Source organism: Sturnira hondurensis, unplaced genomic scaffold, assembly GCF_014824575.4.
Source record: "Sturnira hondurensis isolate 20B ecotype Veracruz unplaced genomic scaffold, ASM1482457v3 Scaffold0008196, whole genome shotgun sequence".
Taxonomy (NCBI): domain Eukaryota; kingdom Metazoa; phylum Chordata; class Mammalia; order Chiroptera; family Phyllostomidae; genus Sturnira; species Sturnira hondurensis.
The window spans coordinates 26082944-26098541 of NW_028080827.1; the positions used below are offsets into that span (position 1 = coordinate 26082944).

Sequence of the window (15598 nt, forward strand, 5' to 3'; positions counted from 1 at the left end):
TCTTGCCAGTTCCTTCTAGCCTACAGAGTTTTTTTTTGAGAAATCAGCTGACAGTCTTGTGGGCTCTCTTCTGTAGGTAACTAACTTCTTTTCTCATGCTGCTTTTTAAAAATAAGATTATTTATTTACTCTTAGAGGGAAAGGAAGGGAGAGAATTATCAATGTGTAGTTGACTTTCATGTGTTCCCTACTGGGGACCTGGCCTGCAACCCAGGCTTGTACCCTGAATGAGAATCGAACTGGCGACCTTTTGGTTCCCAGGCTGGCGCTTGGCGCTCAGTTTGCTGAGCCACATCAGCCAGGGCTTTCTCTTGCTGCTTTTAAGATTCTCTCTATATCTTTAAACTTTGGCATTTTATTTATGATATGTCTTGGAGTGGGCCTCTTTGCATACATCTTGTTTGGGACTCTCTGTGTTTCCTGGACTTTCATGTCTATTTCCTTCAACAAATTAGGGAAGTTTTCTTTCACTGTTTTTTTTTTTTCCAAATAGATTTCCAATGTCTTGCTCTTTCTCTTCTTCTGGCAGCCCTATGATGTGCATATTGGACTTCTTGAAGTTGTCCCAGAGACTGCTTATACTATCCTCATTTTTTTTGGATTCCTTTTTCTTCTTATTTTTCTGTGTGGTTTTTTTTGGTTCCTTATGTTCCAAATCATTGATATGAGTATCAGCTTCATCCATTCTATTGTTGTTTCCCTGTAAATTGCTCTTTATTTCAATTAGTGTATCCTTCATTTGTGACTGTATTTTTTTATGCTTTTCACATCCTCACATTATTACTAGTGTTTTGAGCTCTGCATCTGATAGTTTATTTATCTCCATTTCATTTAGTTCTTTTTCTGGAGTTTTGATCTGTTTCATTTGGGCCATGTTTCTTTGCCTCATTTTGGCAGCCTTCCTGCGTTTGTTTCTTTGTGTTAGGTAGATCTGCTTTCACTCTGTGTCTTGGTAGTGTGGTCTAATTTAGGGGGTGTTCTGTTGGGTACAGTGGCACAACCTCCCCCATTATCCAAGCTAAGTATTCAAGGTGCGCCTTTCATGTGGGCTGAGTACACCCTCCTCTTGTAGTTGAGCCTTGGTTGCTGTTGGCAGATCAATGGGGGGGATTCACCCAGGCCAGTCAGCTGTAAGGATTGGCTGTGACCACTGACCACCACCTTCTGCCCTCTGTGGAGGATCAGCTGTGTAGAGGCAGCATGGTAGTGCTCCGACTAGGTCTGTAGCTGTCCACTGGGTGCACTGGCTCTGACGTTTCCCAGGTGGTGTAGGCCAAGGTCAGCCCCCACCTTTGTTTTGCCTGGGGCACCCTGCCTGAGTTGTAAAACAATCTGAGATGGCAGCTACTTATGCTGGGCTTGGAGAGTTCCAGGCGAAGCCAAGCTGTGAATCTAGGTTGGCTGTTGCTAGTGCTGGGCTTGGGGCTCACTGAAGCCAGCTGTTGCTTGTTTGATAGGATTTAGGAAGTTGTGAAGCATGAGCCAACACTCCCTATTCACATGGAAAAGCAGCTTGGGTATGCCGGAATTTGGGTGGGGCAGAGACCTGGGGGATCTCCAAAGCAGGCCTAACATTGCTAGCCAGGTTGATGGAGACTCAGATATGGCAACAGCCTTCTAGCTCTGTGGGAGGAGGATTTAGAAAATGGACAATGGCCTCTGTTTGCCTTGATGCCAGACACTTCAGCCTCTCCCTGTATATATACCACTGGTGTCCTTCAAGCTGCCACCAGGTGCTGGAACTCAGAGGGAGGTAGTTGTAGCAGGTGAGTCCATGTGTGGGTCTTTAAGGAACTGCTTGGGGGTTTAGCAGTTTCCTCTACCAACTCAATCCCTGCTGGTTATCACAGCTAGAAGTTTTGGGGACTTTTCTTCCTGGCATTAGAACCCTGAGCTTGAGGGTGCTGGTGTGGGGCTAGGATTCCTTCTCCAGAAATAATCCCTCCCAAATTTTTAGCCACTACTTGTGGGTGTGGGACCAACCCCTTGAGCGTCTGTGCCCCTCCTACCAGTCTGGATGGTTGTGGTTTCTTCAATTCTGTAGCTGTCAGACTTCCATTCAACTCAATTTCTGACTGTTCTGAGCGATGGTTATTCTATATTTTAGTTGTAATTATTTTATTTTTTATTTAATTATTGTTCAAGTACAGTTTTCTGTCTTTTATTCCCATTCCAGCCCACCCCCCCAGCGCTCCCCACCTCCCTTTCATTTCCACCCCCCCTTAGTTGTTGTCCATGTGTCCTTTATACTAGTTCCTGTAAATCCTTCCCCTTTTTCTGCTGAAATTCCCTCCCCTCACCCCTCTGGTCACTGTCCCCCTGTTCTCTATTTCAGTGTCTTTGTTTTTATTTTGCTTGCTTCTTTGTTTTGTTGTTTAGCTTCCTGTTAAAGGTGAGATCATATGGTATTGGTCTTTCAACACCTGGCTTATTTCACTCAGCATAATGCTTTCCAGTTCCATCTATGCTGTTGCAAAGGGTAGGAGCTCCTTCTTTCTTTCTGCTGCATAGAATTCCGTTGTGTATATGTACCATAATTTTTTGATCCATTCATTTACTGATGGGCACCTAGGTTGCTTCCAGCTCTTGGCTTTTGTAAATTGTGCTGCTTTGAACATTGGGGTGCATAGGTTTTTTTGGATTGGTGTTTTAGGGTTCTTAGGATATAATTCTGATGTGGTTGTGTGAAGAGGCAAGCTGTGTCTGTCTGCACTGCCATCTTGACGGGAAGTCCTAATAAACTTTAAATATGAGACATTACTTAGAAGATAATAAATACCATATTTGGGGAAGAATGATTTCTTAATGGTTAATAAGCCAGTAATGTTCTTAATGGCCCTATTCAAAATAAAATTTAATTGAAGTGATTGTTCCTTAGTTTTAGGGACACTTTATGTTTTAATTAAATATGTAATATCATGAAACAAGCTCTTTTCATTTCAGAACTCAAGATTTTGATCATTTATTAAGGTCTTAAAGTAAAAGTCTTAAGGATAACATAGAACAGCTTTTTTTACTTGAGGTTGTGTGTGTTTTAAGAGGGAGGGAAGAGTTGCTTTGATTCAGACAATTCATTGAATATTTGAGGTCAGAGAAAGCTAGTGAGTATATATAGTTTCCTAAAATGCTGATGTAGATCTTTCTTTTATTTTAATGGAGAACTGTATACATACTCAGAAGTAGAGAGAATAGCATAGTGAACCTAATATACACAATATTCTGCTTCAGCTATTCTTAATACACAGTGTGAATCCGTGATACATACTATCTTGATTTACCTCCTACGCACTTCCTAGATTATTTTGAAGGAAGCCAAACATCAGAATATTTCCTCTATAAGTATGTCTAAAAGATAAGGATTCCTTAAATAAATACTACTGCATTTTTTAAAATCCTTAATTTCATACATCTAGTTAACACACTTCTCTAATTGTCATGTCAGTTGTCTGTTTAGTTACTATTTAATGAAATAATAACTATTTACTGTAGTTTGTTTTAGTTAGGACTCAAGTAAGGGTCAACAAGTGATTGGTTTAAGATTATCTCTTAGATCTTTTTTATTCCGCGGATTCCCTTCTATTTGTCAGCAATCCCTACCCTTACCCCCTTAAAAAAAGACAACTCTGGTGGTTTTATATGCAGTTTCCCAGTCTGGAGTTAAGCTGTCCAAGCCTCTGTAGTGAGTGCCTCTGTGTATTCCTTAAATTGGTAGTCGTAGAGGCCTGGTCAGGTCTGGGCTCAGTGCTTCTGGAGTGCGGTGGGGTGAAGACACGATGACTTCATGGGCAGTGTTGTATGCCTCATCAGCACAGGAGAGACCTAAACTATATGACTTGGATGGAGGTTTACAAACTTTAAACAACTTCATTAGTTTTTCAGCTGACTTAACAGTTATATTGAATGCTAGTATTTGAAGCTAAGTAGGATTTTCATAATATCCATTCAGTCTTGGTTCAAATTTATGAGGTGAGAATGGAATGTAATTTTTTTCTTTTTTTAAAAAAGAAGAGGCTTTTTTGTCTAATTAGTGCTGTGGCAGATATTACAAAATTGTGTTGTACTATTGGGAGATCTCAGCATCCAGTTTTGTTCATTTCTAATTCTCATTTGATACAGTATAGAGAATCCTGATTCAGCCATGTAAATGAAGCTTTAAATTACAGCAGTTAATATAAATTTCATGTGTCCTTTTTTTCTTAGATTAAACTAAACCAAAGGCTTTTAAATGAGGACTAAGAAGAAATTTGACTTAAAGTATCCAACAGATAAATACTATATCGAACTTTAAAGTTTAGATAAGCATAAAAAATGTAGAATAATTTGTTGTGAAATTTAGGATAATGGCTAAGATGATGATATATGCCTTATGTTGGCATTAGCCAATCTGTCAGCACCAATGGTTTTTGTTGGTTTAAACAAGTAAATGTTGGTGTATGCTTATCATTTCTCATTATGATTTTAAAAGCTCTTCATAGTACATATTTATTTTGAAAGTTTTTCAGAATCCTGGGAGAACCTTCAGAGAATTTGTAATCCTCTGAATAGTTTATCTTCAGTTAACTTTTAGTTTATAATCTCAGAATACTTGATTTTTGAGAAATGGTTTACCTGAAATAATGTTTAGAAAAGTTATACATTCTAGATTGTCTCTGTTTTAAAGATTAAATCTGTTAGTTCTTGCACTAGTAAGTGGGATGGCTGGATTTGAGCCCGGACTGTCTACCAGTGAGTTGTAGATAGCTTTGGATCCATAAGATTTCATTTTGATGTTAGTACATACGTATGTTTTTGGTGTTTGTTTTTAAGGCTTGGCTATGTACAATTTATGCATTATACTCTTTTTTGAAATTTCCAGAGGGTTGGTGTTTGTCTGTGTAGCTTTCTTTTATAACCATGTAATTTGTTTATTTAAAAAAATTTTACCTATTTTATTTAGATATTTTTGGAAATTGGGTTTTTTTATACTTTTCTTCTCCACAGAGTTATAGTGAATGGTTGCGTGGATTTGAAAAGAAGGCAAAAGAATGTGTGACTGGAACTTCGGGCTCGGAGGAGGTTAAGGTTCGTTGAAGACGTGAAGTACCTGTATTTTAACCAAAAAAGAAGTAAATCAGAATTTGTCTTTATAAGCTTGGGAAAGAAGAAACATGTACTACTATATTTTGCCATGTATAATGTGTATTGTTTTGCCCAAATTTTGAGGGAAAATAAGCATGAGCATTATGCATGTGTGTAATAATGGGCATAAAAATCCCGTGTATAATGCACACAAAAACATGGGTGCACAATACATGTGGAAAAATATGATATTATGAGTAGACTAACGATTTTTTGTGAAATTATAAGGTGATTTTATTTTGTATAAATTTTGGTGAAAATGCTGTAAGTCTTCCTTGCATTTGATTTGTATACAAAGTTAATGTATGTCATTTCTTTAACTCTTGTATAACTCATTTCTAAAACCGAATATTTATCTCTTACTCTCCTTTTAGCCTGAGTTAAAAAGTAACGCTCAGTTGAGGTAGGTAGGTAGAAACCGGTGTGTCCATCACTAGAAGTGTTCAGAACCTAGACATGTTTTCCTCCTCGACTACTGAAATTTGGGAGGTGGACTTCTGTTTGTTAAGTGGCATGATTAAAATCCCCTTCCCCTTGTGTGTAGCATAGGGATTAGATTTTACCTCACATGTGGATCGGCTTGATTTTACCATCCTGCTAAGGAGTGACGAGCCCATTCATCATAAAAGTGTGTAACGAGTTTTGTAGTAAGCAGACTTGGAGAGTTCTGTTAGCAAAAGCAAGTGACCGAAGAGGTGATTGAACTTATTTCTCCTTAAGAAGGTTGAAATGTTAGTGTTTCATTAGAAAACAGTTAAAAACTATTTGCCATGACATACCAGTAGGTGCTGAAACAGATTCGAGGCCCAGAACTTCCCGGTAAAATGAGGTCTTTCTCTGTGTCGCTCTCCGCAGGTTCTGGAACAGAAGCTGCAGGAAGCTGAGGAAACGCACACATTGCTGCAGCTGGAGTGTGAAAAGTACAAGTCTGTCCTTGCGGAAACAGTAGGAAATGGCTTTTAATCTGCATTTGGGTTTCATTTTACAATCGTTCACTTATTCCTTAGTGGCTTAAACAGTTTATTTTAGCATTAGAATGTGAATTTTTTAAAACAACTGTACTTTTGTCCATAGGAAGGTATTTTACAGAAGCTACAGAGGAGTGTGGAGCAAGAAGAAAATAAATGGAAAGTTAAGGTTGATGAATCACAAAAGACTATTAAACAGGTATTTGAAAAGGAACAGCTTAGAGTGGCGATTCTCAGAGTGTGGGCCCCGGACCAGCACCATCAGCATCACCTGGGTACTGGTTAAAAATGCATGCTTGGCTCTCACACAGGACTTACTGCGTCTGAAACTCTGTGAGGCCGGTAATTTTTGTTTCAAGGAGCCCCTCAAGTGATTGTGATGCCCACTCAAGATCGAGAATCGCTGGGTTAGAGTACAACTGTCATTACAACTAGATTAATGATAGAGAATGTAAAGTGTTTTGAAAGTTACAGAACAACTGTGTGATAACATGAGGTAAAGAATTGGGGTTCAAAATGAGTTTTAAAACGTTGTATTGTGATATAGTATTCAAGACAAAGTAAGTCCTTTTCTTCATGTACCTGACTGTTCTTGTGTAATCTTAATTTTCCTCCCACGTACTTGAGTGGGGTGGATGGCATGTGTTGCTTGCTGTTTTTCCCGGGCCAGCTGTGCAGAACTTAGGGATGCTGATGATATTCTCTGGTAATGTGTTTGGGGGTTAAGTACAGCCAGTTATCAGTTAATTATTTAAAAGTTAAGCTCTTCTAGAAGGGCCTAATATAATGGCATGCAAATGGGAGTTTGAACTCAAATTAAGTTAAATGTGAGGCTCTCACATTTTTAAGGTCTTTTAAAATTCAGTATGGATTTAAATGAGAAGCATTTCGAGACCTGAAGTGTCTAATGGATTAAAATTCAAGAAGGTAGAAGCCTGTATATCCTTGGTGGTTTACTTGGTCATATAATTGTTTCACATTTCAGATGGAGTTGTCATTCACAGCTGTGGAACAAGAGCTAGAGCGAATAAGAAGAGAAAATAAAGACACTGAAAATGTATGTTATTCCATTGTTTGACTTAGAACCTAGGACTCATTTTAACCATTAAGGTTTTTCATCTATTGATGCAGTTTTTAGGCATTTAAACACATTCTTTGTAAGTTCTGAGATGATACAGTTTTATATTCATGAGTGTCGTAACTCCATCGTGTGGAAGCATCACGAAAGTAAATCTCAAGTGTGCTAACTTTTCCTTCTTTATTGCACTTCTAGCTGAGAAGAGAACGAGAGAATTTGGAAATGGAACTAGAGAAGGCAGAAATTGAACGATCTACCTACGTCACAGAAGTCAGAGAGGTATTTACAGTAGAATTTTTTCAACTTCTCTATTTAAGTTTATAACAGAGAGATAAAATATTTCAGTATTAGTTTGTGGCAAAGCTTCCAAGTAGCATACATAACATGGGCTACCATAAGGAGATCAATCTTAAACTCTAAACTTCATTGCAGCTGAAAGATCTGTTGACTGAATTGCAGAAAAAGCTTGATGATTCATATTCTGAAGCAGTAAGACAGAATGAAGAGCTAAATTTGGTAAGAAGCTTGTTCTCGCTGGGTGTCCAGTCGGCTCTGGAATCACTTTTGTTGAGAGGTGGAGAGACTGTCCACACTTTTTCTCCTTGCTAACATCTTTAGCTTGGCATTTTTATAAGTTTGAGATAATCTTCATATTCTGATGACTCCTAAGATGATCTTCCTATTCTTGGTTTCTAAGATGATCTTTCTTTTCTTAGCTCCTAACAATGGCATGTTTGGCTTGCAACTCTTTCTCAAAATTTTTTTCCCACTTTTTATAAAACCTAATTTTTTGGATAGCTAAATGAATAAAGAAATGAAATAAACTGATAAACACTGACTGACTTCTGGAGATTGTCTTCTCAAAGTTCTATAGTTTACTAGACCTTTTATTTTTTAATGATGAGGGAGATTATCAGAGGTTGTAGATGCATCCCATCCTCTTTATTCAAGGGCAGTAATCCACCCAGATTATAATTTAAATGGTCTTTCTAAAGATTATAGGTAACAAAAAGGTTGTGAAATTCTTTTTATTTTATTTATTTATTGTTAGAGAGAGAGGATAGGAAGGAGAAAGAGTGGGAGAGAAACATCAATGTGTGGTTGCCTCTCATGTGTCCCCCACTGGGGACGTGGCCTGCAACCGAGGCGTGTGCCCTGACTGGGAATCGAACCAGCAACCCTTTGCTTCAGAGGCCCGTGCTCAATCCACTGAGCTATACCAGCCAGGGCTTCTTTATCATCAACATATCCTTCAGGGCATAGCAATCATAAAACTATAGACTTAAAGATTTAACTAAACTTAGCTAAATGTCTTATAAAGTCAGAGTACTCTGTATTCCCATTCTTAAATTTCTGGGAATTGATATGGATTGTGACAGAGTCAGTTGTTAGATAATTATGACTATCATGTATTATGTTTCAAAACCAATCATCATGTCTTACTGTGACTTAAAACTTGTTATAGCATATGATTAGATTTAAAAAAATATATTTATTTTTAGAGAGAGGGGATGGGAAGGAGAAAGAGTGGGAGAGAAACATCACTGTGTGGTTGCCTCTCATGTGTCCCCTACTGGGGACCTGGTCTGCAACCCAAGCATGTGCCCTGACTGGGAATCAAACCTTTGCTTCACAGGCTCATGCTCAATCCACTGAGCTACACCAGCCAGGCTTGATTAGGTTTTTTTAAAGTACCTGAATAAAGTCTAGGAAGATTATAGTAAGTTTTCTTCTTACTCCAAGTTGATCCTGCCCAGTGTGCAATTTTCTTATTAGTACTGTGCTGTATGTACCAAAGAAAACTTCTTAACACATTCATGCATGGTTGGTCTTCTGTGTTATGGTAGTGATTTATAGGAGTAAGTTTTTAGAATAGGGCTCTATGGAATGTATACATAGAGGCCCCACCCCACACCTACCTCTTTATTTTTGAAATAAAATTTTTGTTTTATTTACCTACGTTTTACCTTAACTGAATCATTTCCACTGCAATGGGAGACCGGTTTTACACATATGTTCACTACACACTCTACAGATCAGGACTGTGCAGTGCCACAGTTACACGCCTTACAGTGTGATGTGTTCTCAGAAAACAATTTCTCCTACAGTTCTTGGAGATACTACTTTTAACTTTGGTGCTTTGTGGCTGACTCCAACAGTGCCATCAAATCCACAGGATTATGGTTGAGTCTTCATTCAGCCAGGTGCTCTCTTTGTATTTTTGCTGCTCAACTTCTGTTTAGAGCTTATTTTGAGGGTTTTTTTTAAAATTGCTTTGAGTTTGTAACCTTTATTTTAGTTTTTGTTTATTTGATCAGGGAAAGTGTTGCCACATTTTAAGGTAAAATAACTTTGTTTGCCTGTACATATAGTGTGTGTTCTTGGGCCAAAAAAATAATCTCTGGTATATTTAATCAGAGTTAAGTAAAGGAGCAAAAACTGAAGAAGTTGGGTATTTAAATAGAGTTCTAAAAATAAAGTTTCCAAATGGAACGTCCTCCACAATTCTCCCTCCAGTTCAGTGTGTCAGCATCTTGTATTTCCCCCTTGGGGTCTCTGGACCTGTTTGCAGTGTCGTGCATGTGGGTGGGAGGCCAAATCAATTGGCTTGGTGAGTTTAAATAAGAAAATTACTTTTTTTGTCAGTGTAGTTCATTTCCCTTATTCATGTTTAAATCCAAAGTTATCAAGACTAGAGGCATTATATATTGTCACTAGAGTTTTAATTAAAGAGCTTTGTTACTATTTTGGCAAGCTGGTTATTGAGAAGTGTATCCTAAGACGTTTCTTGTTAGTATTACTAGGCCAGTGTGGTCTCGCCCTGATCTCTTCAGTGACATCTTAAAGGGTGCTCAGCATTTAAATTTTTAGTTTTCAATTGACTAGATGTGTGATCTTCTGTTCATTGTCTTTTAAAGTATTACACAATTGAATTTTCTTAACTGTATAGGTCAAGAACATCTTAAAACACTAATTAGTAAGGTTCCCTGAGTACTTGCCTTTTAATTTCGAGGAATTTAAATATGAATGAAGTACTTTATGAATAGTGAATAGTAACAGTTTTTAAAGGCATTTTACTAGAATTTGATAGTTTTGTTTTTACATTTTCAGCTTTCTACTCTAAACTGTAGTTTTGTTTTCTCCAGCGTTTCTTATGTTTAGCTTTACCAGGTGGCACCCTCTACTGCTTAGCCTTTCTGTGCATCTGGTGCAGCATATTGGCTAATCCACTATGCGTAATAACTGTTAGAGACTCCATTCTGTCTCATTCATTCTTCAGCCTAGAGGTCTCAGCATAATCAAAAGAGGACGAAAATAAAGTTAATTAGGGTGTTCCTTTATTTTTACAGTTAAAAGCACAGTTAAGTGAAACACGCACAAAACTTAGAACTGAACAGAACGAAAGACAGAAGGTAGCTGGTGACTTGCATAAGGTAAGACGATGTTACACCATCATGCTGTGTTGTGCCTTGACTCTTGAGCAGACACACTGCTAATTCTGCATTTATTGTTTTGCATTGTTTAATTTGTTTATTAATTTAAACCGTTACACAGTTTTGGGGACTGAACCTTTTGGCTTGTTTTTTTCATTCTTTATTTAAAACAATGTTTTTTTTTATTTTTAATTTTTCATTACCGTTTAGTGCCTGTATACACCCCCTACCTCCTGCAATCGCCACACTGTTGTCTATGTCCATGAGGTTTTTTCTTTTTGCTCCATCCCTCCACTCTCCACCCTCCCCACTTAGCTGCCATCCTGCTCTCTATCTATAAGTCTGTCTCTGTTTTGCTTGTTAGTTCCATTTGTTCATAGATTCCACATATGAGTGAAATCACATGATATTTGTCTTTCTCTGACTGGCTTATTTCATGTAGCATAATGTTCTCCAGGTCCATCTATAGTGTCACAAAAGGTAAAACTTACTTACTTTTTCATGGCTGAGTAGTATTCCACTATGTAAATGTCCATAGCTATTTTATCCACTCATTTACTGATGGATACTTGGGCTGCTTCCATATCTTGGTGATAATAAGTAATGCCGCAGTGAACATAGGGGTGCTTCTGATCTTTGGAATTCGTGTTTTGGGTTCCTTCAAATATATTTCCAGAAGTGGGATCACTGGATGTTTTTTCAACTGAACTTGCTTTATCACTTCATCACATTTGTGTAAATAATTGCTTTATAAAGTATAGAATAAACTTTAAATTTAATTAAATTACTCTTTTTAAAAAAAGATGTGGTTACATTCATATGGGGGCAGTTAATGGGGACGATGTAGTTGTCTGTCTTCATGGATCTAAAAGATGCATATAAAACCTAATGTTTCCAAAGTTTGTTCCTTTTATTTATTTCTTTGTAGAAATACATTTCTCTTAATGCCATATAAATAGGCAGTTTTTAGGATTACATTTTTTATCTTTTGCATTAGGTTGAGATGATGTAATTTTGAGGTATTTTTCAAAGTGTAATTTATGTATTTGTTATGAAAGATGCTTTAGAGTTGTAATTGTGTTCATGGGTTATATAGTCATTAGTAAAACAAGTACGTCGCTTTTTCAAAAGTTGAAAAATTATTGGGTTGATCAGAAACTCTGTATGTTCTGTAAAATAAAAGACATTTTTCATTTTCACCAATAACTTTATTGATTTGGATATCTTGAGTATGTCGGCCATCTCCTGCTATTGGCTTCTAATGGGGAGAGGCCAGAGGTGCTGCTGAACATCTTCTAGTGCATAAGACAGCCTCACAGCAAAGAGTTATTTGGCCAAAATGTCAGTAGTACCAAGAAGTTTCACAAACGACTTTTGACACATTTCATCAGTCACAGCACCTTCTCCATATACTGCACAGATCTTTTTTTTGCATTTGAGTTGTGTTTTTACCTTTTTTGAAAAAATAAAGCATAATACACCATAAGTGCTGCTTATTTTCTTCCATCTTTAATATTAAGTTAGCTACACAGAGATTCACCAGTTTTGATAAGTTTGTTTTTAAATGCACACTGATATGACAGCTGTCACAGTACAATCTTATAAATTGTTTCAAAATTGCTGACCCCTGGTCTAGACTCATGTTAACCTACATATCAACTGTGTGTTGTTTGAACTGTTTAAAACAGTGAGCCATGTGTTTTTATAATCTGGGTGAGAGAGGAAACTGTTTTCATTTTGGAGAAAAAATTCAGTAGGTTCGCTTTCCGTTGTGTTTTTAGGAGAGCTTTAATCTTGTACAAAAGATGTAAGAAAATTACTCATTTTTTGGTCTTGTATGTATTTAATTATCAGTTGTAGTATTTGGAAGCCTACCATATTGCTTTCCTTACAGGCTCAACAGTCAGTGGATCTTATCCAGTCAAAAATAGTAAAAGCTGCTGGAGACACTACTGTTATCGAGAATAGTGATGTTTCTCCAGAAACGGTATGCATTTTCTTTAACTTCACGTCTCTGGGGTATATAAATTATATGCAGGAAAACATGTATAAGATCCATCTATAACCTAAAAAATGCCTTCATCAGTTATGTTGTTTTCTTAACTGATATCCTATCTGTGAAATGCAGTGTTTTTATTAATGTTTGTTTTCACTTTAGCTTAGTGAGATAGGTTGACATTAAGGTTTGTGCTGGGAAGTACTGCTGGGCACCGCTTACGAGTGTAGACTCTGTTAGACTGCCTGTGTCAGGGTCCCCACCCTGGCACTAGTAGCTGTGACTTTGGGCAGATTCCTTAGCCTCTTCGTGCTTTAGTTGCCCCATTTGTAAAAGGCAATGGTAATAGTGCCTATGTTGTAAGATTGTTGAAAGGAATAAGCGAGTTACCGTATGACACTTAAAATAGTTGGTAACACAAGACGCAACAGTGCTTATTAGCACTTGTAAGAACTCAATACATTTTTAATGTTGTTATGAAGGTTCTCTGGTGCCCTGGAATTTTTTTTAAGGGAGGAGAAATAAATTTATATCTGATGCCTGTACATTCTAGATTTTTCCCTTTGTGGCCCAGTGATAATATTTATGACAGCTTTCTTTGGCTCAAGCTAATTAGCATCACTAGGTAGCAAACACTCTTTCTTTATGTGTTTTTTTATGTCATTTTTCAGATTATTCATGTTGTATTTAAAATAAAAATTTTCAAGTTTTGATGGCAAATGTCCTTGTGTTTGGAGTTTCTCACTACCATCTTTTTTTTAGGAGTCTTCTGAGAAGGAGACAATGTTTCTAAGTCTAAATCAGACTGTAACACAGTTGCAACAGTTGCTTCAGGCAGTAAACCTGAAGCTCACAAAGGGGAAAGAACACTACCCTGTATTAGGTAAGAGTAACCGAAGTCGTACTGTCTGTCTGCGGGTGATGGACATAGTGTGAGTGTGCGAGTGTGTGTGTAGGAGGTGCTTACCACACACTCAGGAGCTGTCACTGCCCTAGTGGGAACACTTCCTCATTCTCTCTCTCTCTCAGAACCTCCAGGCGACAGCGTCTGAGTTGGAGTTTTATTGCCATTTTGTACATATTTCGGTCTTGTAGCTTGGAGTGGGGAGGGCTTTATATTTGCCTCCTCTGCCCCCTGCATGCAACATGCTCTTGTAATTTGTGTGCATAGGTTTTGTTCCTCGTCAGATGTCTAGTTCCTTCCAAGATCTGATAAACTGCGCAATATTTTTTTTCGTGACTTGGTAAATAATGTGTAATGTTTTTGCTGAGTTAAGATTCTTAACTGAAAATCAGGTCATCACAATCTCTTTAAATTGGAAGCTGGGGGAATTTGTTTGCTTAGAGCTAATCAGATCCATGTTTTAAAATTCTCAAGTGACGGTCTTAATCGAAGATAAATAAACCCATCACTAACAAACATGGTGTGAAATTTTATTGCCCATATTACCTGGTAGAGCTCAGATTTGTTGGCCCTTTAAACTGACTTCCAGGGCTGTATGTGCAGCATAGAGAGTAAGGTCAGGACGGAACAACTGCTCACTGACCCGTGGTTGTTGGACTTGCTGTGCTCATCACTTTGTGAGGTATGTCAATGTTGAATCACTGTCATACACCCGACACTAGTAATACATGCCAACTATTACTAAGAAATAAATTTAAACTATGCATATTTAAAAAATGACCTGCCTTTCAGCTGGTGAATAAAATTCATTGATTGGTTAATTCCTGGGATTTACCTGTTTTAAGAATGACTTAAGTCATACTGCCTTGAGTAATGAAGATATTTCAGTATGCACTTCAGATACTCTTCTTCCAAAGTCATTGGTTCTGAAATAATCCTGGTATCCTGGAGATTAGCGCATGGCCTGTGCAACTCAAAGGGGCAGCTCATCACTGAGTTTTCCCTTTCAGAACCCATACTTAGGGCTCTTAAGTCTACACAGAGGCCTGGGGGTAGGTTAGGTGTCCTGCAAAAGCTGGGGTAGACTGCTGTTTTTGTTACAGGGGCATTCCGTCTCACATTTACAGAGTGACTATCTTCTGGCCTGCCTTAGCATACACTTTCCTTTAAAATGCTATTTATTTTAGGTCAGTTATCTTTAAGAACACTTTCCAAATAAACCCAGCTAATTTTTTAACCTTTCAGCAAAAATAATTATACTATAGTCTTTTAGTCATAGTAAGTTGCCGTTTCAGTTGCCTGGAGTTACACTTCTGCCACATTACTGCTACTGCCTTCCCCAAATTAGGAAATACCTTTGCATCCTGCTTCACAGAGAAACTCTCCTTCCTGTGTCCGCAGCCCTGCAGTCTTCTCTGCACATGCTCCCTCTGTTCAGTCCTGAAAACATGTTCAGGTGTCTTATGTTAACCATGCACTTCCTTTAGGTTACCACCCTTTTTTTTTTTTAAACTACAGTGTTTAACAAAGACTCTTAAACTAAGAAACTATTCTCATAGCATCTACTTGACACTAACTCATGCACCTCCTCTAGAATGGCTTCTCTTCCCTCCATTCCGATGAAATCTGTTTTTGTTGAGGTCATCACTGATTTCCTAATTGCTGGATCTAATACAAGTCCTTCTTCTGCATGTAAGGTACTGAAAATAGCTATGAAATGTACGTAATATGCAGATGTCAGTCCACGGGCCTTTGTGTTATAAGGGAAGGGCTTCCTTTCCAAGAGCTTACCCAATTTTGAGATCACCTGTTACCGCTTATCTCTAGACCTTGCCAGTAGTTCCTGTCCAGCTTCTCAAAGGTACTCTTTGATATTTCCTTTTTCCCCAAACACATGGGCTGCTTGTATACATATTGTGGACCATTCGTGACCTGCCTGTTTCCACGTTTGCCTTAATCAGTTTACATTTGACATCTATACTGATCATTGGTAATAACAATTTTATTTTTCAGGTTTTTTTATCCTGATTTATAAAATTGTAGTAACTTGTTAAAATCAATATGTATACTCTAGCAACACAGCTATAATGGAACTGTTTG

At 37.7% G+C, this 15598-nt stretch overlaps 1 protein-coding gene across 8 annotated transcripts in view; it reads left to right on the forward strand.

Moving 5' to 3' along the window:
- KTN1 (kinectin 1) overlaps nucleotides 1-15598 on the forward strand; it is a 111284-nt gene that overhangs the window by 91921 nt on the left and 3765 nt on the right. For 5 of the 8 annotated variants that reach the window (XM_037054360.1, XM_037054358.1, XM_037054363.1 and 2 more), the window contains 9 exons: nucleotides 4981-5061; nucleotides 5974-6063; nucleotides 6193-6285; nucleotides 7072-7143; nucleotides 7360-7443; nucleotides 7597-7680; nucleotides 10515-10598; nucleotides 12493-12585; nucleotides 13357-13477. In XM_037054360.1, the coding sequence (XP_036910255.1) occupies nucleotides 4981-5061; nucleotides 5974-6063; nucleotides 6193-6285; nucleotides 7072-7143; nucleotides 7360-7443; nucleotides 7597-7680; nucleotides 10515-10598; nucleotides 12493-12585; nucleotides 13357-13477 (802 nt within the window). The remainder of the gene's footprint in view (nucleotides 1-4980; nucleotides 5062-5973; nucleotides 6064-6192; nucleotides 6286-7071; nucleotides 7144-7359; nucleotides 7444-7596; nucleotides 7681-10514; nucleotides 10599-12492; nucleotides 12586-13356; nucleotides 13478-15598) is intronic. The other 3 variants (XM_037054366.1, XM_037054362.1, XM_037054364.1) reach the window with 1 other exon arrangement.